The 23520-nt window shown below is 40.6% G+C and overlaps 1 protein-coding gene and 1 long non-coding RNA gene across 2 annotated transcripts in view; one reads left to right on the forward strand and one right to left on the reverse strand.

Annotated features, from left to right (window-relative positions):
- The window catches only part of CP (ceruloplasmin), a 45305-nt gene extending 22370 nt beyond the window's left edge, over window positions 1-22935 (reverse strand). The window contains exons 1-9 of the mRNA XM_061168078.1: window positions 22752-22935; window positions 13046-13293; window positions 10763-10975; window positions 10224-10397; window positions 7942-8196; window positions 6502-6673; window positions 3414-3553; window positions 1909-2046; window positions 437-651 (exon numbers count right to left, since the gene is read on the reverse strand). Of these exons, the coding sequence (XP_061024061.1) occupies window positions 437-651; window positions 1909-2046; window positions 3414-3553; window positions 6502-6673; window positions 7942-8196; window positions 10224-10397; window positions 10763-10975; window positions 13046-13293; window positions 22752-22897 (1701 nt within the window). The 5' untranslated portion in view covers window positions 22898-22935. The remainder of the gene's footprint in view (window positions 1-436; window positions 652-1908; window positions 2047-3413; window positions 3554-6501; window positions 6674-7941; window positions 8197-10223; window positions 10398-10762; window positions 10976-13045; window positions 13294-22751) is intronic.
- On the forward strand, window positions 2319-10893 carry LOC133074145 (uncharacterized). The gene is made up of 3 exons (XR_009697085.1): window positions 2319-2425; window positions 4867-4995; window positions 10774-10893. It is a non-coding gene; the product is annotated as an uncharacterized LOC133074145 (long non-coding RNA).
- Window positions 22936-23520: the final 585 nt, after the last annotated feature.

Consider the following 23520-nt stretch of genomic DNA (forward strand, 5'->3'; position numbering starts at 1 on the left):
GGATTCCAAGGAAAAGCCTGTTTCCAACTCACTTTGAAGCAATCCTGTTAGTCAGAGAGTCTCCACACAATACAGATATAAGTCTAAGAAAAAGTTGTAACAAGTATTATGTGTGGAAGCCTTGGGCTTCCCTGGAGGCTCCGTGGTAAAGCGTCTGCTGCCAATGCGGGAGACGAGGGTTTGATCCCTGAGTCGGGAAGAGCCCCTGGAGGGCATGGCAGCCCACTCCAGTACTCTTGCCTGGAGAACCCCAGGGACAGAGGAGCCTGGTGGGCTACAGGCCATGGGTTCGCAGAGAGCCGGACATGACTAAAGCCACCGAGTATGCATGCGCGCACGTGAAGCCCTCCCTGCCTCAAACCGCAGGACTTTCCTTATAATAATGATGATTCGAAGGGATTTGAAAGTCATTTTCATTTTCCCTCATTGGACTTACCAGTCTCCCATTTGCAAGTAAGCTTCCATTCCGGCATATTTTCATTGGCCCGATAAGCCCAGTGAATATATCTTTGGTCGGATCCACAGCAGAATAATACATCTTAGCTAGACAGACAGGATCTTTGTAAGTGGGCCCCACTTCCCTGGGGACAGTCCACTCATAGGTGAATGTTTCTTTGGGCGCCACATGGGAGCCTGAAGGAGGGGGCTCACCTGTAAGGAAGGTCACATGGGGAGGTCATTTGAGCCACGGGGTAGACTGGGTTTAGTCTAGGATAACCCACTTTTGTGCTCCTTTTATACATTAGACTGGACTCCTACTTGTTCACTGGTGGAGGTCACAAATAGGTGTGATTTCCCCCAGGAAGTCCTCTCTACACCTCTGTCCGAGATTGGTGCTTGCTATGGGCTGGATGTTTATGTCTCTCCAAAATTCATATATGGGAATCCTAATGCCCAGGATGATAGTATTTGAGGTGAGAGGTGATTAGGTTATGAGAGTAGGGCCTTTCTGAGTGGGGTTATTGCACTTACAAAAGAGATCCCACAAAACTCCCGAGCCCCTTCCTACATGTGAGGATACAAGAAATCTAAGACCCAGAAGAGAGTCTTCATTGGCGAGCCTTGACCTACAAAAGTACCTAAATACTTTCATATAGTGGAATACTTTGTATCATTAAAATTATACTTATGAAATATTTATAATGCTAAGAAACCAAACTCTGGGTACAAAATTATAATGCTAAGTATTTTTATTTACTAGGGCTTCCCTGCTGGCTCAGACTATAGACAGTCCACCTGAAATGCAGGAGACATGGGTTTAATCCCTGGGTTGGGAAGACCCCCTGGAGAAGGGAGTGGCTTCCCATTCCATTATTCTTGCCTTGAAAACCCCATGGACAGAGGAGCTTGGGTGGGCTACAGTCCACGGGGTCACAAAGAGTCAGACATGACTGAGTGACTAACACTTTCACTTTTTCATAGTTAAATACTATTTTCATATTTAAATAAATGATATAAAAATATTATGTGCACAGATGGAAGAGTGAAGGACTTATACAAAAATATAATAGTGGTTGGCTATAGAACTATGGATATTATTTTTGGCTACAACTTTTTATATTTTTAAAACATTCTAAAATGTACGTCTAACCTTATAACCGCAAGAATATTTTTTCAAATTTAGCAGTCACCCAAATAGAACTCTGGAAATGTGTAATTGATACAGTCCAAGTAAGTTACTTTCAGTATTGTCAATAATCACCCAATTGAGATAGGACAGAATTCCACAAACCAACCGCAAATGGTAGGAGAAGAGATTGACTTGCTTCCTGGCAGGATGCTGGAGGATGGTACATGAGAGGATTCCTCAGAAGTTCCTGCCTTTGGTTTTTTCAGGGTCGTTTTCCTGGGGTGACCGGCACAGTGGGTTGTAAACATTACTGCTTGATTACCGAATGTTGTACTCACTTCCACTGGGCGAATAGTATGTACCCTCGTTGCTCTTGTCAACTCTCACTCCGATGGGTTCAATACTGAGGGGATGTGCTGCTTTGTTATGGAAGGTGACTCTGATGGTGTCTCCCACCTCTGCGGAAATGACGGGACCTAGGGATAAAGAGAGAGCTATTATCCTCCCTGACATCTAACCTACAGAATACAGAAGACAGTTGATTTCTCTGTCTTGTCCTCCGAAAAGAACCTCTGGAAGCAACATGCTTATTGTGGCAAATGGAAAGCTTGGTTTGTTAAAAGTCCATTATCAATTTGACATGGGGAGTCTAGAAAGTGATGAGAAGGGTCTTTTGAGTTAACGTCAAGTAATGAAATTTGTTACCATGTTTAATCAAGTCAGTTGACAAGCCTCACACATCTGTAAAACTACTCAGTACCTGCTCTCTCCTCATCCTAGTTTCCTGTGGACCAGACGTGTGTTATTTGGTCCCAAGAGCCAAGAGAATGCCATAAACATTGGCCACCCAAACGGGTAAGTTAAATTTGTCTTGGATGTGAGAAGCAACACTGTTGTGTATTTTTCATCACCAAAATTAATATTATTACTAAATAAAGAATAAAAATACATATATAGTACACAAGTATTTTATGTAATAAATAAAGCGACATTTATTGAGAGTTTCCTATGTGTTCTTCTGAGTGTTTATGTGAATTAACACATTTAATCCTTGTGACTGCTTTATGAGGTAGGGCCTGTTGTTGTTACTGTCTTTCTCATTTTATAGAAAGGGAACAGGCCCAGAGAGGGGAGTATTTCAAAGGTCACACAGCTAATAGGTGAGGACAGACGGCGAGGACAGTCTGAATCCATGCGCTTGTTCTTCTGCCCATGTGCCTTGGCAAGAAGAGATCTCTGGGTTCTGCCTGGGGAGGAGGGGGCTCTAAAACAAACCAAACTGCCTCATTCATTAGTAGCTGGATTTTATTTCTAAGGGAATGTACCTTTAACTAAAAGCAGAAGCTAATGACTTTGCTGTCTATTAAAACAAAGTCACCCCTTACCTCTTTGAAGAAAGGAAAAAGACATTCAGATGAAGTCAGCCTGGCTTTTCAGGTTGAAGATTGACTATGGTAAATTTACATTTGGGAAAGTGATTGGCGACTGCATTTTATTGATGTTCGCCCCTCCATGAATAGTTTATATGTAGAAATCAGGCTTCAGGTTCTGAGGCTTCTGTTCTTCCTTAAGTTGGTTGTAGTTCAGAGGAAGAGTACATTGTTGTTGTTAAATTGCTAAGTTGTGCCTGACTCTTTTGTGGCCCCATGGACTGTAGCCCCCTCTGTCCATGGGATTCTCTAAGCAAGAATACTGGAGTGGGTTGCCATTTCCTTCACCGGAGGGTCTTCCCAACCCAGAGACAGAACCTGTATCTCCTGCATTGGCAGGCAGATTCTTTACCGCTGAGCCACCGGGAAAGCCCAAGATTACGTCAGCACTTGTGTATTCTGTGCAGACTTACCCAGGATGCCAAGATGTTCCTCTTCAGGGCCTCTCTCTTTTTGCTTAGAGAAGGAGGCATCTGTGTACTCACGATAAACCAGCTTTTTATACGAGCCTCCAATTCTTGTAGGACCCTGTTCAAAAAATGCCTCTGAAGCACTGCCAAAAGAGAAAGGGTTTAATTCTGGAGCTGAGAGCAGAACAGAGCCCAGTAATCACACAGGATACTCATTGAAAAGTTCTGACCAAAGCTTAGAATTATTATCCATGATTTGCCAAATACCCAAACAAGCAGATAGTACTAGGCATTCTGTAGAAAGATGTTAAGATTGGGGGTGGAGATTCGTGGCACAGAGATTTAATTTTTTTTTTCAAGTGAAGTGAAAAAAAATTTCAAGAGGACCCATGTTGACCCCTGACAGTTAATAACCTGTCCTACAATAGAGTCTTTTAAATAAATTATGAAATGTCTAAAACTAGAGTAACTACTGTTTACTGCATGTCAGCACTCAGAAATATTCATTTATTGTCTGAAACTCACATGATGATGCAACAAAACTGGTATTATTCTCCCCATTTTACAGTTTCTCTTGGTCTTTTAACTGGAAGTGGTTCCTCTACTTCTTCACTGCACTTTATTTCTCTCACTCTGAGTTTAGGAGAAACAGTTATCTACCATCATCATGGAAAGCTGTGCAAATGCAGAAGCACGCCTGTGTAGCTTGTGTGGGTTTAATATTTTTTGGCCCAAGGACTGCTTTGAGTTTGGATGCCTTCTGCCTCTTTCCCCAGGCTGTGCCCCCATCTCCCCCTTGAGGGGGTGTGCAGGTGCGGTGGCCTGCCAGCTCTCCTGGGATCCTTCGCTGTGCCCCATCGCCTGATGGCACGCAGGGAAAGATGCTCCTCTGGGGGCCCCACCCCTCCCCGCTTGCAGCCCCCGACAATCGCGCTCTACGCTCTCACTCACATCACGCTCCAGCCCCTGCAGGCTGTCTCCAGCGCAGCCACCCCAGTTCTCTCCCTGGGGTGACCTCCGAAGCCTGAGCTTCAGCACGCAGCCCCCGTCTGCATCGGGCCTCTCAGGCAGGGGCGCTCAGGGCCATGACTGTCCATTTTTCCTTCTGCAAACTGGTTGTTGCGCTTTCCTCTGAGGCGAAGCCCCGCTCTGTCCCGCCAGAGAGGGGACTTCCAGGGTGCAGGAACCTTTCTTCTCCCACAGCTCGCTCCGAGGGGCCCAGATCCTGCCCCAGTCCCTTTCTCTCTCCCTCTCTCTTCTTCATTTGTCCTGCCCAGTTATGTGGATTTTCTTGCCATGTCAGAAGTCTGAGGTCCTCTGCCACATTCGGCAGGTGTTCTGTGAGAATTGTTGCACGTCTTGACATGTTTTGGATGTATTTGTGTGAGGAGGTGAGCTCCAGGTCCTACTCTTCTGCCAGCTTAACCACTCCCTCCCCACTCTCTTCATTTTACAGATGACGAAATTAAATCTCAGAAAGGCATCTGACCTAACAAAGCTGCCCCGTGCATCTCTTCTCCCGTACACAGATGTACTGAACACCTCCTCTGTGCCAGGAGCCCTGTCAGATGATGACGACAGACCCGTAAGCAAATGGACCTGTCATTGTCCACATGGACTTGGCATCTGTCCCAGAAGACAGATTACAGACTGTTCAATGTAACAACATGTAACAAGCGCAGGGTGTTATGAAACATTTCTCCTGGAGTTATGGAGGGGGTGGGGGGAGCCCTCAAAGGCTTTCCAAAGGAAGAGATTTTAAGAATTAGCCAGAGGAGAAGTGGCATTAAAAAGATGGAATGTGTGTGGCGGGGAGGATGGGGCAGGCGTTTACAAAGAGGGAACAGCTCTTTGTGAAGGGGAGGCTCAGAGAAGACAGTGAGCATAGCGTGTCTTGTGAAGTAGGGCAGGACCATAGCACACAGGATAAGACAGAGGTGTGGAGAATGAGGCTCAGAGAGATGGGGGGTGGGTGGGAGGACCTAGCTAAGGTCTCAGGACATCTCAGCACTTTGAAACATGCACGCATTAAGGATTAGTGTTTTATGGGATGTGCCTGGTGGTCCAGTGCTTAAGACTCTGTACTTCCAATGCAGGGTGTGTGGGTTTGATCCCTGGTAAGGAAACTGTAAGATCCCACATGCCACGGTGCATGGCTAAAATGTGTATATATATAATATATATGTGTAAATTTTTAAAAAAGGATGAGTGTGTTAGGTGGATTCCTTAAGCAGCTGGAAGCCCGTGGTAGGGAGCCACGTCAGTAGGCTTCTTTTAAAATCTCGATGAGGGTAGTGATGACTTCAGAGGTAGGAGCAAAGAAGTTGGGGAGAAGCAAACAGACCTCCTGAGATATCTAGGGCATAATGAGGCAGCGTTTGATGAGAGAGGGAGGGACTGGTGGAGGAGGGAAGGAGTCAAGGGTGATGCTCAGGCCTTGGGATTTGAGTGATGGATGAATGGCAATACCATTCGTGTAGAGGAGCAAGCTCAGAACTGGGAAGACAGAGGGTTCAGGCTTGGACACATTGATTTGGAGAGGGCCTCGTCCAAGTGGGGCGTCCACTGAGCAGTTCTGAATGCAAATCTGCCATGTGTAAGAGCCATCTGGGCTGGAGATACAGGGTAGGGAGTCATTATATCTGGCTGTCAGTGCCGCAGGGACTTAAGTCTCTGCTTCAGAAGCCACAAGCTTGGGCAGAGCTCAGCTCTTGTTGAATAGAATTTCTACTTGAAATGACGGCAAAGTTCTGGGAGTCACAGTGCTGAGGATTATACGACCTTGTGAATATACCCAGTGCTGCTAGATTACACAAGGCTGGCTTCAGGAATGGAAAGCTAACAAATTGATCTTGTTTTCAGCATTTTCTGAGGATTTTCTTGAGCATCTGACAACTTTTCTATTCTTTTTCATGAACTCAGAAGTCCTATTTCTCCAACTTGGACTCACTACCAAACACCTCAATAATTATTTAGCAGTCTAGTTACTCAGTTTCAAGTACCAGTTAAAATTTTAATTCCTGAATAGCCTTTTATGACTTTTTGAGGAGGAGGCATATTTTGAAATAACATCATTTTTTTTCTGAATTACCTTCCCGGTGCGCTTAAACTTTCTTTGGTGAAGGCGTCTATACCGGAGGGTGCATAATTCCAGATGACTTCTTCAGCAGCGATGTAGTAGTGTCTAACATGTTTGCCGTGGATATTGCCCTCAGATGAAGGCTTCTTACAGTCTTGTACCAAGAAAAAGGCCTGCAAACCAGCTGAAAACCACACAGAGGAGCCACTGTTTAATGAAGCCATTGTTCTCTCTCCTATTGCCTTATCAATGCTGCTGGTGAAATGATAGAAACTGAAGAAATAAACAGCTAGAAACAATACTATGAACAAGTAAACAGCGGTAAATGAATCATTCATGGAAAATTCAAGCAGTAAAAGAAAGCCTCTATGGCACAGAGAAGGGGTATTACTTGTGTTTTAAAAAATGTGGAACGAACTTCAGTGGGATTTCACTATGATGATCTTTTGATGAGGAAAAAAACAAGACATGTTAGTGGATAAGCGGTGTGGGAAGAAACGCACTTTCACTATTTTATTTCACTAGGTTCTCTTTGGCTATGTCACGTGGTGTGTGGGATCTCAGTTCCCTGGCCAGGGATTGAACCCTCACCCTCTTCTGTGAAATGGCAGAGTCCTAATCACTGGAATCCAGGCATCCCTGCCAGGAACCCCTCACTCTTTTATGTTATCAGTGAGTCAGCATTGAAATAGATAATGCTTTAATGAGAAAAAATAAATGGTGAAGAGAAGCTTTGCCATATTTTAATGGATATGATGGGATGGAGGAGGAGGAATACAGTGGTCATGTATTTTTATTGCTCACTTAGATAAAATGGTTATGCACCTGGGCCTGATGCAGCCAAGGTCACCTTGGATGAATGAGGTTATATCTGAAGTTCAAAGTAACCTACTCAAAGACCCACATCAGAGCTAATTTCTTCAGGAAACCGATATTACAAACTAATATTTTTCAACAACTGGGGATATTTCTTTTCCTTATATTAAAGAGATGGAAGGGAGATTTAGCATGTAAAACCAAGGAACAGCTTGGACTCATAAAGAACAAAGCTGGTTGTATTTAACAGAATCAAGTCAAAACACAAGTTACTTTTCAGCACCAATATACACATCTTCTGGTGTTTAAAACATTGTATGTTTTACAAATTTGAGTAGCTATAAGCAGCATTATACTTTCACGGTAGGACTATACATCAGGACCAATTTTTCTTTTCCAAAAATTAACGTATTTTCAGTTTTAATTAGTTTATAATTGCTCCAGTCTTTGTTTTTTAAAAAAAATTACATTATGATCCATACTGTCAGAGGAATAAAATTAACAACTCAAAGCTCAGATCATTCCAAAGAGATTTAGCTTTTAGATTCTAATTTCCAATAGTCACCCCGTTAATATTGTAACTGAGACGTGTCTCTTTTCTCAACTGACAGACAGTTTCAGGTAAAGATGCCTTACCTTTCAGATGGTTTAGATTCTGACAGCTAAGCAGCCATTGCCCAGGGTTCTGAGCCACCATCAAAGCATCAAAGAGGGTCGCAGGAAAGAGATTGATTGTATCAACACGGTAGTTTTTGCTGGTCAACACTTGCCCGTGGAAGAAAGCTGCGTGCACATCGATTTCATTGCCCATACCAAACAGATACCACTTCACTCTGTCCTCAGCACACATGGAGAGTCCTGGGAGACTTCCAAAAGCATATCCGTTCACAGCTGTAAGTCAAGAGCAGAGACGGTGACTAACATATATTGGTGCCTGGATTATTGATAGTTACCGCTACAAAAATAAAATCAGTTTGAGACAGAAAATACATGGTACACATGTCACTATTCTCCCCTACTGTACCTGCACCAGACATTATTAACCAATCACAGCACTCTTCATTTTGGACCTGAAGTCAGCCTCAGGTTTTTTTTGTCAACACAGTATTAGCACATGAACACAACACTGAAGATGAAACCTACTTGCTCTCCTTGTTATAAACTATACACCTTGGTATGTTCATGTGTATATTTGCAAATACAAATGTGTGCATGCATACATACATATAAATGCACATGCATATATAGTAAATGTAAAAAAGACATGCTTATTTATGAATCAACCATGCATCATGGTGGTAGTGGCAGTATGGATGATGTCAAAGTTTTCGTGTTTATCAGAACTTTTCCAATTTTCTACAGTGATGTGAATTGCTTTTTCAATAAGAATACAAAGGAAACTTTTTTTTTTAAACTTAAAACACAAAATTGGAAGAAATGTGAAGGAGGAAAAGATCTGAAAGGTCAAAAGCAGGATGGCCTGAGATTCTTTCAAAAAACTTCGAGTCATTGTTTAAACTGGGAGGTCCTAGAGTTAAAGCAGAAATCAGTTCTGGGAAGTACTTTGAGTGAACCAAATGCAACAGGGATACCAAACCAGGCTTAGCCAGACTGGAAGTTTGAGTCTCTAACATCTATTTTGCTTAGCACAGAACAGAGACTGGATTAAAGTATGGAAAGTGGATCTTCAAGCCAGAAATAAGCAGAAGTTGGAAACAAAAATCTGTCCTGTGTTTAATTTGTTTATTTTTCTGCTTTGATAGTGCAGTTATTATTGCATTCTCAGTTTCTGCATAAGAGCTACTTTTAAAAAGCTAAACACAAACAAAAATCTATACGTATTGGTCTAGTTGGTATTAAGGGATTTGAAATTTTTTTTTTTTTTCCAGTGGGTTTTGTCATACATTGATATGAATCAGCCATGGATTTACATGTATTCCCAATCCCGATCCCCCCACCCACCTCCCTCTCCACCCGATTCCTCTGGGTCTTCCCAGTGCACCAGGCCGGAGCACTTGTCTCATGCATCCCACCTGGGCTGGTGATCTGTTTCACCATAGATAATATACATGCTGTTCCCTTGAAATATCCCACCCTCACCTTCTCCCACAGAGTTCAAAAGTCTATTCTGTATTTCTGTGTCTCTTTTTCTGTTTTGCACATAGGGCCATCGCTATCACCTTTCTAAATTCCATATATATGTGTTAGTATGCTGTAATGTTCTTTATCTTTCTGGCTTACTTCACTCTGTATAATGGGCTCCAGCTTCATCCATCTCATTAGGACTGGTTCAAATGAATTCTTTTTAATGGCTGAGTAATATTCCATGGTGTATATGTACCACAGCTTTGAAATTTTATGCAAATTCTAAGTGATAGACTATCTTACTAAACCCACTATTTTGTGTCTGAGAATTAAGGAGAAGCCTAGGCAGTAAAGAAAGCATTTTTAGAAGAAATGAAGTGAGCTAAAATGTAGTGAAAAATGATGCAAAGTTGGGGGTGGTACTGAAGGATAATATGTATGTAAAAGAAATACCTTTTAGAATTAGTGGTTTGAACTATTTTCTTAACTACAGTGCAATGCTTTACAATATAATTTAATAATTTTAGGCAGCTTTAATTTTTAGAAGGAGTTGGGAGAATAAAAATATGTAGATATAACACACATATATATTTAACCATAACTGATAATGATTTATCCTTATTAGTTTTGAAATGGTTTGATGTATCTGGCTTTACCTGGCTTAGAGTTTTGATTGGGCCTGCTTTGCTGAATACCAATTTGCATATCCAATATGCTTTGTTACCAAGAGCATTGATTAGAATATACTACTTATTCATGTAAGGGAATAAGCTTAGCATAATTCATGGACTGAGAAAAATAAGATAAAGTTAACAGATCCTGTGTAATCTTACAATACATTCTGTTACTCTCCTGGAAGTCTTCATTATCTTTTTCAACCTTCTCTGGTTCAGAGCAGTAGGTTTTAATGTTTTCTTCTAGGTACCAGCTGAGATTTTCATCCACCACGGAAAACATTACCACAAACTCTTTGTCAATATTTTTTTCTTTTTCTTCATCCAGAGAACCTGAAGTGAAAATTACTATTTCAGTAGAACTTAATTTTTAGCATGAATTTTAGCATGTGATTCATATAGTTTTAAACAATTTTAGTATTTATTGTCCTAACAGACCAGAAATCTGGACCAGTCATTCCTGTTTTATAGACTTGGAAACATTTAGGGAATTTATGTTCGGTAACCTAAATGTCGCTCCATGCACCCCTTTTCCTCCTTACCTTGCCTGCCCTTCCCTTCCCTTTTTTCTAGACTCACCATGCCTCTATCTTCCCCACTCAGTCATAACACAGAATACTCAATGTATATTTAAAGAATTAAACCTCCCTGTCCTCTGTCTTGGGTAATTTATTGTGACTAATAATGAGAAAATGTACCTTTTTTGCAGTGTATTAAAGGCCCAATGAGTCCCGAGGCGATGTCTTTTGGAGCGTCAATGTGGGAATGGTAAATCCGGGTCACGCAGTTGCTGTCTTCCTCGCCAGGACCTTGTTCTGGGTTGGCGTGCAGTATGTACATACACCGTTCGCCTGGCTGTACTTTGTCATCTGCTTTTTGCAAACCTGTGGTGTTATCAGGGTAAATGGCCCCTAGGAAACGACATGCAATGGAATGACAGGTTGAATTTGAATGTGTTTGAACTTAGAAGAAAAAAATAGATGGTCTGTTAATTCATTCAGCAAACATTTATTCAATGTCTAGTATGTATCCCCTTGGGAATGCAGTGATGTTCTCCTTGAGCACAGAAGAATAAGAGGCTAATGGCAACAAGGTCTGGAAGTTTCACAGAAAATGTCATTTTTTATACTTGACTGAGTCTTCAAGAAGCAGTAATAGATGAGTCAGGATCAGTGACTTTTGGGTGTTCAGTCATGTCTGACTCTTCGAGACCCCATGGACTGTAGCCTGCCTGCCAGGCTCCTCTGTCTATGGAATTCTCCAGGCAAGAATACTGGAGTGGGTCACCATTACCTTCTCCAGAGGATCTCCCCATCTCCGTCATCGGCAAGTATCTTCTTTACCACTGCGCCCACTGGGAAGCCCCATGGTGACTTTGGGTTTGCAATTAAAAAAAACACTTTTTCTGAGAGTTCAGAATTAGGGTCACATTAAATGCAATACAATTGTATTTAAAAAACAAAAACAAAAAAATGTTTTTGCCCTGGGGTTACTGTATGGAAGAGCAAAATGGCTACCCTCTCCTATAATTTGAAGCTTCTTGTATAGCAGATTTTTGCCTGTGAAATAACCATGGAATTGTTTTAATTTTTACTTTAATTTTGTATTTTCCCAAACATATGCAAAAATTAAGAGAATAATATGATGAACTTCCATGTGCCCAAAATCTCAGCTTTACTGGTGATCAACTCAAGGCCAATCTTGTTTCATCTACACTCTCACCCACTCTAATCCCCATCATCAGTGAACTATTCTAAAATGAGCCCCTGACTCATGTCATTTCATTTATAAATAACTGAGCATGTTTCTCTGAAAGATAAGTACTCTTTTTGCTTCTAACATAGCCACAACACAATGATCATCTGTAAAAATTATTTATATCCTAATATAACATGAAATTGTAAAAAATAAGATGGCAGTAAATTTTTATGCTATGAATATAATTATTTTCTTCAGAAAAACACATAAATATATAAAAGATCAAAACATTCACCTTGTAAAGCAATCCCTCTTTTAAATACAAAGCCAATAATTAGTTAAGATGAATTTTATCCTGATTTCCAAGCTTGATCCTTATAATTCCCATGAACTGTAGCATGGCCTCAGCATTTTTTCTAATAACTGACATTTATAGAGTTCTTATTATATACTCTCACTGTTCCTATTTTATAGATGAGAAAACTGAAGCATAGAGAATTTAAGTAACTTGTCCAAGGTCATTGAGCCAAGTAAAAACCAATGCTGCACTCAAACACGGGTCCATTAATTTTGAAGTCCTTGCTTTTAACCACAATAAAACATCATCTCCTGTCATCATTTTCATCACCATCATCATCACCATTATCGCCATCATCACCATCATTACCGTCACCATCTACTAAGAATGAGATCACAGGAGCCAAATCTAATTTTTGTTCTTCCCGTACCATCTTTAAGGATTCCAAGCCCTATAGTCTAGTGACCTTTCGGTTCACTGTGTCTCAGGTATGACCCCAGGATCATCCAGCCGTGTGCACTCTTTGGTTACCGTGGGAGACGATGGTGCTGCCTTGGCTGGGACAGTTAGGATGGAAGGTGGCAATTCTTACAGCAGGTTCACATGGAGGAACTTTAGAGACAGACAATCCCCGTCTTGAGTCCTGTTTCTTCCTTCAGGATTTTTGCCTTTTCCGGGCTCTAATGAACACTGCCTATTTCTCTTAGTCTGACTATTTATCTGGAAAGGTGTGGGAAGTCCAGCTCTCTCTGACTCTCACTATGTGAGTTCACCCAGAAATCCTATCACATTCACACTCCTCACAAGCAAGCAGAACCAAGAAGAGAAGCACAGGATGATCCAAAACACTGATTCATAAAATAGTTCAGAGCTACAGAACATTGTGACAGGTCTTATCCAGGAGGAAAGCCCATAATCTTGGAAGCTAAAAAATACCCCTACTGAAAAGGAAGAGAATTCTAGCAAGATTTTGAGCTGAACTGACCTTCATGCTCCTTATAGTAAGTTATTCCATGGGCATGAAATGTATAAGGCCTAGAGGCAAAGTTTTTCAGATGTACATAAACTTTATCTCCAGTTTCAGCTTTGATAATAGGGCCTAAAAACCCTAACCAGGCAGGTTTTTCTATAACAGTCCTGAAGTTTTCATCTGTGAACTGAATGTACACAGCCTTCTTGTAAACGCTTCCGATTCTATCGGGGCCATTTTGAAGATAGATATTGGAATGTTCCCTGCAAAGGAAAAGAACACAACCTTATTAGAAGCCGTCATTTCCAGGGATAACATTACAATGAAAGAGAAATGAATGACCACATCATATTAAATGTGTGCTGTTGTTGTAAGGATGCCTCCAAAAAATGAAGAGGAGACCTGGCATTTCGCCACATTACTTTAATAAGGTGAGGTGTCCTACATTAGCTATATGGCAGACGACCATGTGTGAGTGCTCCATAAAAATATAATACATCTTACCAGAGTATTTCTTACAAGATTTTAATGGTAAAGTACATAGACCTTATGGCATAGAATATAAAATTTAAGTGAAATGTAAAATAAAGCTAAGACATTCCTCACTTCTTGTGCACCTCTTTCAGTCATGAAGAAAACTTGAGTTTACAAGCAATAAACCTGGATGTGTGAGATGTCAAATTGTGTGTATATTTTTTTTTCCCTAAAGCAAAACTAATAATGCTAAGGTAATGCTATTGTTTTAATTTCTTTGAGCAAAACTAAATCAAAGTTGGAATCGATACATGTAATGTTTATGGGTTTTTTAATTACCTTTGATTTCAAATTACCCCTGTGGTTTTTTTAATCCCTTGCTAGCACAAGTACTTGAACATTAAAAGTTTATATTCTGGTTAGTGGCTGATTAATAGTTGCTTAAAACTTTCCTGAAAATATCAGCAAAGTGAATAGTAGCCAGGAAAAAAAAAGAGAAGAAAAGAAAGGAAAAGAAAGAAATTCAGCTTGATATTAAAACTTTTGAACTGATTCTTAAGTTATTGTCTTTAATGGAAGCTGGGATAGGTCAGTGGGATCTATCTGTGGGCAATGGCTTCTAGCCGTTCAGGAGAACCCACTTAAAACCTGGACTTTGGCAGCCCCTCCACACTTGAGGTCTCCTCCACTAGAATAAAAAATGCCAACATTCTGGCTGATGATCTAGAGTTTATGTTTGTGTGTGTGAGTGTTGCCTGCTTTGATCTCAGTGACTTTTGGTGCCTTACTATTTTCCACTCAACCCTTGTGAGGCTGTATAACCTGACCAATGAATCAACTTAGGCTTGTTTTCTCAATGGTAAGCTCATCGGAAAGAGTGAGGGATATTTTTCCTTTTTATTTTATTTTTTTCAAGATGAGAGCAGAGCGTGTGTGGGAGCTCTGGTCTTTGTTGCAGAGTTTAAAGGCCTGTTTTAAATCCAAGGCTCTGGCCTAGTGTTTCTTAAATGTTCACATGCGTAGGAATCTGTTGTGGACCTTGATAAATGCCAAGTTCCTAGGCTCCAGCCCCATTGATTCTGCTTCTATGCTGCTGGGATGGAGTTCAGGCATCTGCATTTACTAACAAATAACCCCTGTGTGTTCTGACGCCTCTGTGTGCGCATGGGCAACCTGCGTAGGGCAGGCTCCAGGTGCAGGGGGAGAAAGCTGCCCAATCTCAGAGGCAGTGGGCTTCCTGGATGCCTTGAGACAGAAAGGTGGCTGGTTCTGGTTGTGGCCAGATCTCTCCTGGCATGATGGTGTGGAGGTACCAGATTGAGCTTGAGGGAGGGGACCAGTAAGAAGGGTCTTTGGGCTGCATTTGGGCAGCAGGAACAGATTTTGAAAATGGCAGAGCCCCATGCTCTGGATTGACCAGAGAGCTTCTGCAATGAGCACCTTATAGTTGTCATTCCGGATTGTCTCAGCCCTGGGATTCTCAACGTGTTCACTGAAAAATGAGTGAGGTGGGAGTCCCTTTCCCCTATCGTGGTGGGAGAAGGGCCAAACTGGAAGTTAGAAAAGTAAAGTTACGTATTTTATAACCAATACGGCAAACCCGTGCTTAGGCTGTCATTCGTCATATTTGTTTTCATTTTCTAATTGTTGCAATTTCCATTTTGTTAAAACAAACCAAGAAAAAAAAAAGTTGAGAAAAGCTCAGAAACTTTGAGCACATTAAAAAGCAATGAGAAGGGGTGTGACTTCATCCCCCCAAACTGCCCATTAGTACAGACAGAAGTGATCTTAATGAATAGATGTTGTAACAACTGCAAAATTCCAAAGCGCTGAAGGCCACTGAGGTTAAAGACAGATTCATCCAGTCCACTTTGCTGAGAGGAGGTCAGGAAGAGAGCAGTTCAGTCAGGCACACACTGGCAGCTGGGAAGCTTGTAGCTCAAAGCTGGAATTCCTCTCGGGTCACATCAGAGCCTGGGCCACTCGGTCTCACACAGACCTGTCTAAGCCTAGGGGAAAACTTTCCCCAGAGTCTATGAATCTAAGGGATTCACCTTCAATGATATTTAAATAGAGATTCTAATCTGTGTTCCACCATGCCCTGTTGATCCACATCTTGCTGTTTTATTTACTATGTCGTGTCCAACTCTTTTGCGATCCCATAGGCTGTAGCCCTCCAGGCTTCTCTGTCCGTGGGATTCTCCAGGCAAGAGTACTGGAGTGGGTTGCCATTTCCTTCTTCAGGGGTTCTTCCTGACCCAGGCATTGAACCTGCATCCCCAGCATTGGCAGGTGGATTCTTTACCACTGAGCCACCAGGGAACCCTGATCCACATTTTAAATAAAGCCTGAGTTTGAAAATAGCCCTCAAATTCTTGAGGCTTCCTTTAGATACAATGTGTGTTTATATTTCCTAAATGTGCCTCTGAAGCATTAAGGAATATGTCGCATTTCACTTCAATAAACTGCAGTGGACTTTGTCAAAATGCTTTCATTGCACTGAAATTCTCCTGCATTCATTATTTCCTGAAATAGGAGGAGTATTGCCTAAGCTTTGGGATTAGTTTTGTGTATACAAAGATTTTTTTGCAGGTGGTGGGGGGGTGATGAAAAACACTTCAAAAAAGCTGATCTGAATTTGTAATCTATTCAGGAACTTTAACATTTCGATTTCTTGTATACACACAGCAATGTGCAAAATGTGTTTCCCACCTTGTCTTTTTTTCTGAAACAAAATTAAGTCTTAAGCAAATTGGTAAATATTTCACATAATGCGATAACTTGGGGGAGGTCTGTTTGTTTATGCTGTGTCTCCAAAGACACATCGAAGGGTCATTAGGGAATGTCTATTTAACATCAAGAGCACAGCTTTGGGGACAAAGGGTCAGTTACTGGAAGCTTGCAGGAAGTTTGCCAGTCAGATATCCAGTCAAAGGGATCTATTACCGTTGTTCTTTGACCCGAGCAAATGATTCACATTAATTGTTGTTCTTTCTGTTGGCAATTGTGATAAGCTGTTTTATTTCATTTCAACAGATACGTCCCCCTCTCAGTAATCACATCCTTCTTTTTTAGCTTCCCCAGTTCTTATAATTCTATAGTGAAAGTGAAAGTGTTAATCACTCATTCATGTCTGACTCTGTGACCCCGTGGACTGTATAGCCCTCCAGGCTCCTCTGACCATGGGATTTCCCAGGAAAAGAATACTGGAATGGGTAGTCATTTCCTTCTCCAGGGGACTGAACTTGGGTCTCCTGTATTGCAGGCAAATTCTTTACCAGCTGAGCCACCAGGAAAGCCCTATAATCCTATAGCAATTCCTCTAATTTTTGGACCCAGAAGTGAGTTTTTAATGGTAGGGTAATTAAAACAATTTTTACACTGTCTTAGTAAAACAATAATAATGCTACTCCCTCCCATAAATTCAGAAGGCACTCAAGGAGGTCTTCGTTTATGCTTAGACATGGTTACTAAAGTGTGGGTAATATGTGTGAAAAGTCTCTGGATTCTTGGCTTCATTAATTGAGACATAGTGTATTAGTTTTCTATTGCTGCATAACAAATGGCCACAAAGCAGCTTAAAGCAGCACCTATTTATTAATTTCACGGCTCCGTGGGTCAGCAGTCTGGCATGGCATGACTGGACTCCCTGCTCAGGTTATGGCAGCTGACACCAAGGTGTTGGCTTGGCCGAGTACTTGTCTGGAGGCTCTGTGGAGAAGTCCGCTGCCAAGCTCACTCAGGTCACTGGCAGAATTCAGTTCCTTGTGGTTATAGGACTGAAATTCCTGCTTCTTTGCTAGCTCACAGCTGAAGACTTCTCCCAGTTCTTTAAGGCCATTTGTGTTCCTTCCAAAGTGACTTCTTTCATCTCCAAGTCAGCAACAGTTTGTTGACTCCCCCTCAAACCTCTTTGAATCTCTCTGACTTCCTCCTCTTCCACTAGAGAATTCTCTGCTTTAGACTAGGCCCACCCAGATCATGTCCCTAGTTTAAAGTCAACTGTATCATTGAATATAACATAAACCATGGGAGTGATATATCATCATATTCACTGGTTCTGGAATTTTAGGTTAGGATGTCTTTGGGGGCAATTAAAAAAACTCTGCCTACTACACAACAGGAATCACAAAGAAAAGTCAAAAAGTAACTGGTAGGCAAAGACTCAACCTGGGTTTTTATAGCACATACTTGAGTAAGCTATAGGTTCTAACTAGCCTGGCTTCACTAGCAGAGCATGAAAATTCTATCGAGGTGTTAGCCCTCTTTTGGATATGTTCTTGGGGAAAAAGAGCAACTGTGATAATAAATTGTAGAGCTTGAAAAGGGTGAAATGGTGTAATTACTTCATTAGCTTCTGCACATGGACTGTCTTATGTGAAATGTTTATACCACGCCAGATTTTGCTTACTACTTTTTATTTGGCAGCCTTGGAGTATAAGTCACCATAAGTGACTTCCAGATAACTTTAGCTCGTAATTTTACCTCTTTCAGAATCATTTAAAAATTTAAGACCATTTTGAAAGGGGTAAAATGAATACCTTTGTGCAAGTATTTTTCTTTAAAAATGTTTTGTTTGCATCCTTGTTTTTTTAAACAGCATGTACTGGGAAAAATTCAACTTCTGTTATGATAATAATAGTGAATATAAACATTTACTGAATGGTTACGGTACCCTAATCACCCAATATTATAACACCTGTGATTATATCATAGAGTGCAATGTTGTTAGTGTGTTCTCTATTTGGTCAAAATTTGGGCTTTCATTTTTTTCTTGGTTATCGAGTCTGCTTATGATGACATCTTCACTGTCGTATTTCTGATTTATTTCTCAAGCCTACAATGGGCTGGAAAACTGGGTTTAACAATGTTTGCAAGAACTGTATTTAAAATCAGCAAGCCCGAGTAAGAGCCTTTGAAGTTAGTGTAAAAGGGTTTTATGATAGTTCTGTTGAAGGAATTTTTCACTTCCTTCTAGCTTCCTATAGGTCACCAGGAGAAGGAAGTACCCTGAAGAAAACTGGACTTATTACTTATTGCTTGTTACTTGTTACTTATTGCTACTATGTAGCCAACAAAATCAGTACACATTTAATTAGTGTCTACCAGGGCCCAGATCACAGTATTGCCTTGCTGATTGTTTTTACATGTGTGTCTTTTATTCTTGGTGGTGGTGGTAGTTTAGTTGCTAAGCTGTGTCTCACTCTTGAGACCCCATGGATTGTAGCCCGCCAGGCTCCTCTGTCCATGAGATGTCCCAGGCAAGAATACTGGAGTGGGTTGCCATTTCCTTCTCCAGGGGATCTTTCTGACCCAGGAATCGAACCTGGGTCTCCTACACTGCAGTCTTCTCCTGCATTGCAAGCAGATTGCTTACCCACTGAGCCACCAGGGAAGCCCTTTTTATTCTCGTGCTTAGTCGCCCAGTCGTGCCTGGCTCTTTGTGACCCCGTGGACCGTGGCCTGCCAGGCTCCTCTGTCCATGGGGATTCTCCAGGCAAGAATATTGGAGTGGGTTGCCATGCCCTCTTCCAGGGAATCTCCCCAAACCAGAAGTCGAACCCAGGTCTCCCTCATTGCAGGTGGATTCTTTACTGTCTTAGCCACCAGGGAAGCCCTTAAACGCAATTAACTTATTCCTAAACAGAGGAGGCTGGGGGGCTATAATAGTCCATGGGATCACAAGAGTCGGGCACTACTAAAGCGATTAACACTTTTAACTTTCACTTCAACTTAGGAGCAGAAAATATATTTCACAGATCTTTAACAGTTTATTGGAGTGTTAAAGTGACAGATAAGGCACTGATAAATATAAGGAAATTACTTTCTACCTTACCCCATAGAAAAGCTATGACCAACCTAGACAGCATATTAAAAAGCAGAGACATTACTTTTCCAACAAAGGTGCATCTAGTCAAAGCTATGGTTTTTCCAGTAGTTGTGTATGGATGTGAGAGTTGGACTGTAAAGAAAGCTGAGCACCAAAGAAATTAATGCTTTTGAACTGTGGTGTTGAAGAAGACTCTTGAGAGTCCCTTGGACTGCAAGGAGATCCAACCAGTCTATCCTAAAGGAAATCAGTCCTGAATATGCATTGGAAGGACTGATGCTGAAGCTGAAACTTCAATACTTTGGCCACCTGATGAAAGAGCTGACTCATTTGAAAAGACCCTGACGCTAGGAAAGATTGAAGGCAGGAGGAGAAGGGGATGACAGAGGATGAGATGGTTGGATGGCATCACGGACTTGATGGACGTGAGTTTGAATAAACTCCGGGAGTTGGGGATGGACAGGGAGGCCTGGCATGCTGCAGTCCATGGGGTTGCAAAGAGTCCGACACGACTGAGTGACCAAACTGAACTTACCCCACTAGAAATAAATACTTCTGATAGAATAAAAAGAAGTGAACTCTTATTTTCCTAGTTAAAAGAATCCACACATTTTCTCCTTTCTATCTGCCAATGTTTCCTGTTCTACTAACTGATGTATAACTCCATAAACTGACTTTTCTTATTTCATTCTATCTTCTGATTTATTCTACAGTGTAAATCTCTCCACACTAGAAGCAAGGGGAAATTTTGACAACACAGCCTATAATTTTGTCTAGCTTCCTACACACATTTTATTCATTAGTTTTCATTTATTAAAAAATATTTTAGTGTTTCCAAATTCTAGGTACTAGTGATCACCAGTGAATTTAGCAGATGGAGTTTCTGCCATCTCCATACATACATTCCTCTTCCTTGTTCCAGATCTTCAAGGTCAACAGCAGCTTAAGTATAATTCTCTGCCTAACAACCATCTTGACCACTTTCAACCTGTTTCTCACCCTATTTATCTGCACCCCTTTTTAGCCTTCACATGATGAGTGTCAATAATTGTATCTGGTTATATCACAGCATCCTTTGGCATATTTATGTCCTACCCGCCCCCCCCCCCCAACTACATGTTGAAATCCTAATCCCTAATGTGATGGTATTAGGAGATGAGGTCTTTGGGAGGTGCTTAGGTCATGAGGGTGGGGCTCTCATGAATGGAGTAAGTACCTTCTTATAAGGCAGTTCTGTAGAAGAGGCTCCAAAGACATTCCTAGTCCCTTCCACCAAGTGAGGACACAGTGAAAAGGCTATGAACCCGGAAGAGAGATCTTACTAGAACATGACCATGTTGGCACCTTGAACTTCCCAGCATCTTGAGCTGTGAGAAAGGGATTTCTGTTGTTGCTAAGCTATCCTGTCTGGTGTATTTTGTTACAGAAGGCTGAATGTATTAGCAGCTGGACATTCTGCAAATCTGATGCAAATAAGCAGCAAAAAGTTGCCACCTAAACTTATCTATACAAAAACATTAGCATAGTATTGGCAAAATTGCTGAAGGTCTAGTCAATATTTGCTGTTCCGCTATATTAAAAAATATCACAGAGTGAGCAGTGCCATCTAGAGTTTGCACAACTGTAGGCTGGTGCTGAAGCAAAAGGAGGTGCTTGAGCCAATGTTATATAACCTCCCCAGCACACACAGGATGCTAGGCTATTTTAAAAAAAAGTTCTCTTCACTCCCTGCAAAAAAATTCTTAGCAAAGTCCTTTTCTCTTCTAAACTTCTAGAATTAGAGACTTTGGTAAAGTATCGTCAGGGCAATGTCTAGCACTTGGCTGATGCGCAATAAAACTGATTGGGTTTTTGACCATGAATAATGGCAGCAAGATGGGTGAGGGCATGGAGTAGGACTGTATGACAGTATTTTTTTTTTTCCTAATGTATCTGACCTTTTCAAAAAATGTGTCTAGATTTCCTATTAAAAACCATGTATAATTGTTTAGTTAGGGAAAATGCTGAAGTCATACAAAATAATGGCTCTTGTGAAGCCTGAGAATATGTCATCTCCAAAAGAAGAGAACACTAGCTCAAAACCAAGCTTAAAAAACAACTGCAGGGAGCTTCCTGCTGGTCCAGTGGCTAAGACTCTGTGATCCCCATGCAGGGTCCCAGGTTCGATCCTCGGATGGGGAACTAGATCCCACATGCTGCAACTAAGACCCAGCAAAGTCAAATAAATGAATATTTTAAAAATATAGTTGCAAAATATACTAGTTTTATTTACAACAGTTATTTTTAGTTCCTCACTGATTATTACTAAAGTAATAACTTAACAATTAGGTATTATCATCTATGCATTTATTTATTTTTTTTACTTTGAAAAACTTTGAACATACATAAAATTAATGAGAATAATGTATACCCATCAACAGAGTCAACATTATGAAATTTGGTATACTTTTTAAGCTATTTTTTAAAGATACAGTGTTAGCAGCAAATGGTCATTGGGCTCATTTGTCACCATTAACATGCGTTTTTAAGTATCAGTATTAAAATACATTTATCACCATTAAAATACACTTTCACCATTAAAATACATCTTTAAATGTAATGAATATGGGTTTGAGTAACAAATTTTAATTTGGTGTTAAATGTCTAATTAACATTATTAAAAATGATGACCTTCATATAGATAATCTTCCATTACAAAAATCTTCAAGGAGAACTGGTTTTTTTGTGTGATGAACATGCCTTGAAATGAGGGACTTTTCAACTGAAACAAAGAAAACCTTTAAGAAAGAAAACCTTAAAGAAAACCTTTAAGTTACACAGTATTTTTGCACATGAATGACGTGCCCAGCACTGTGAGAAGAGCTTCCCATGCACCCACTCTTTAAACAGCCCTACGAAGTATTCCTATTGTCTTTGTCAACAGATTGGGATGCTGAGTCTGAGAAAGATGAATGTAATTATCTGTCCAGAGTCATCCAACAGGTATTAGGTGGAGTCATATTAAGATTGTATTTGATATATCAAATAAATGTTTTTTTGGAGGATTAAAAAAGCCTTTAATTTTTACTGGTAGTAATCAGAAATGGAATAGTACACAGAAAATTTTATGCAGTCATTCTTTGGATGAAAGAACTTCTGCATAGATAAAGAGACTGAACCCTGATGGGAGATGTAACAACCAGAAGGGGTAAAAAGAAACCCGCACAGCTCCTCAGGACCAAGTGGGAAGGAATAAGGCAGCATCCCCAAAACCAAACAAAATCCCAGGAATTAGAGATTTATCAGTGTCCAGAGTTTCAAGTCCATATTTTTCTGTTTTTGTATATAGCAAATTAAAGAAATATTTCATCATATTGTCTTTATTTTTTAACTGATAATTTAGATTTGGTCTACAAACAAGAAAAAGCAATGACTTACGTGTCAACCGAAATAAGTTTCTTTCCCCCATGGTCAGAGGCATAGTTCCAAGCTGTTTCAATAATTCCAATGTAATAATGCTTATCTTTCGCCCAGGCTGAGGTACCACATAAAATTAGAAAAATACAGAGCAAGAAAATCTTCATTTCTTTTTCTCCCTCTTGGAGCCCAAGAAGCAACAGAATGAAATCAGAAGCAGGCAACTTTATAAATAAGGCTTTCTTTCTTTATTTGCTTGATTGACAGAATGTTATGTTGCATAAGACGAAATTATTTCGTTAAAGCAAATAACATTTTCCACTTTGGTTCAGTTCTCGTAAACCCAGGAAAAACCTAGTTTTCCACTGCCTGGATTCTCTGATTACAAGTAAAAAGTCAACAGTTATTGTTGGAGGCACTGGAGTGTGCATAAGTCTGTGATTCTACCATTCATTGTGTAAATTCCAGGAAGGCAGAGATCAAGTCTAAATGTTCCCTTTGTTCTTCCAACAATATGCTACAGTACAATGCCCTGCACACAGTGAACTTTTAATAAATTGGGGTGAAAATTTTGCAAAATGAATCAAAATAAGTAGCTCTTTACTTTGGAAAAGCCTAACCATAACCTAGTTACATATTCAAGATACAAAACATGATATTTAGCATGCCAAATTTAAGTAGCCCCAAATAAGAATGTATTTTGAACATTTTACTTATTCTGTAAGCTCCAAACACATCTGCATAGGGAGTTAATCAGATTATTGTGTATCACTATATAAAAATAATTCGC

Source organism: Dama dama, chromosome 19, assembly GCF_033118175.1.
Source record: "Dama dama isolate Ldn47 chromosome 19, ASM3311817v1, whole genome shotgun sequence".
Lineage (NCBI taxonomy): Eukaryota > Metazoa > Chordata > Mammalia > Artiodactyla > Cervidae > Dama > Dama dama.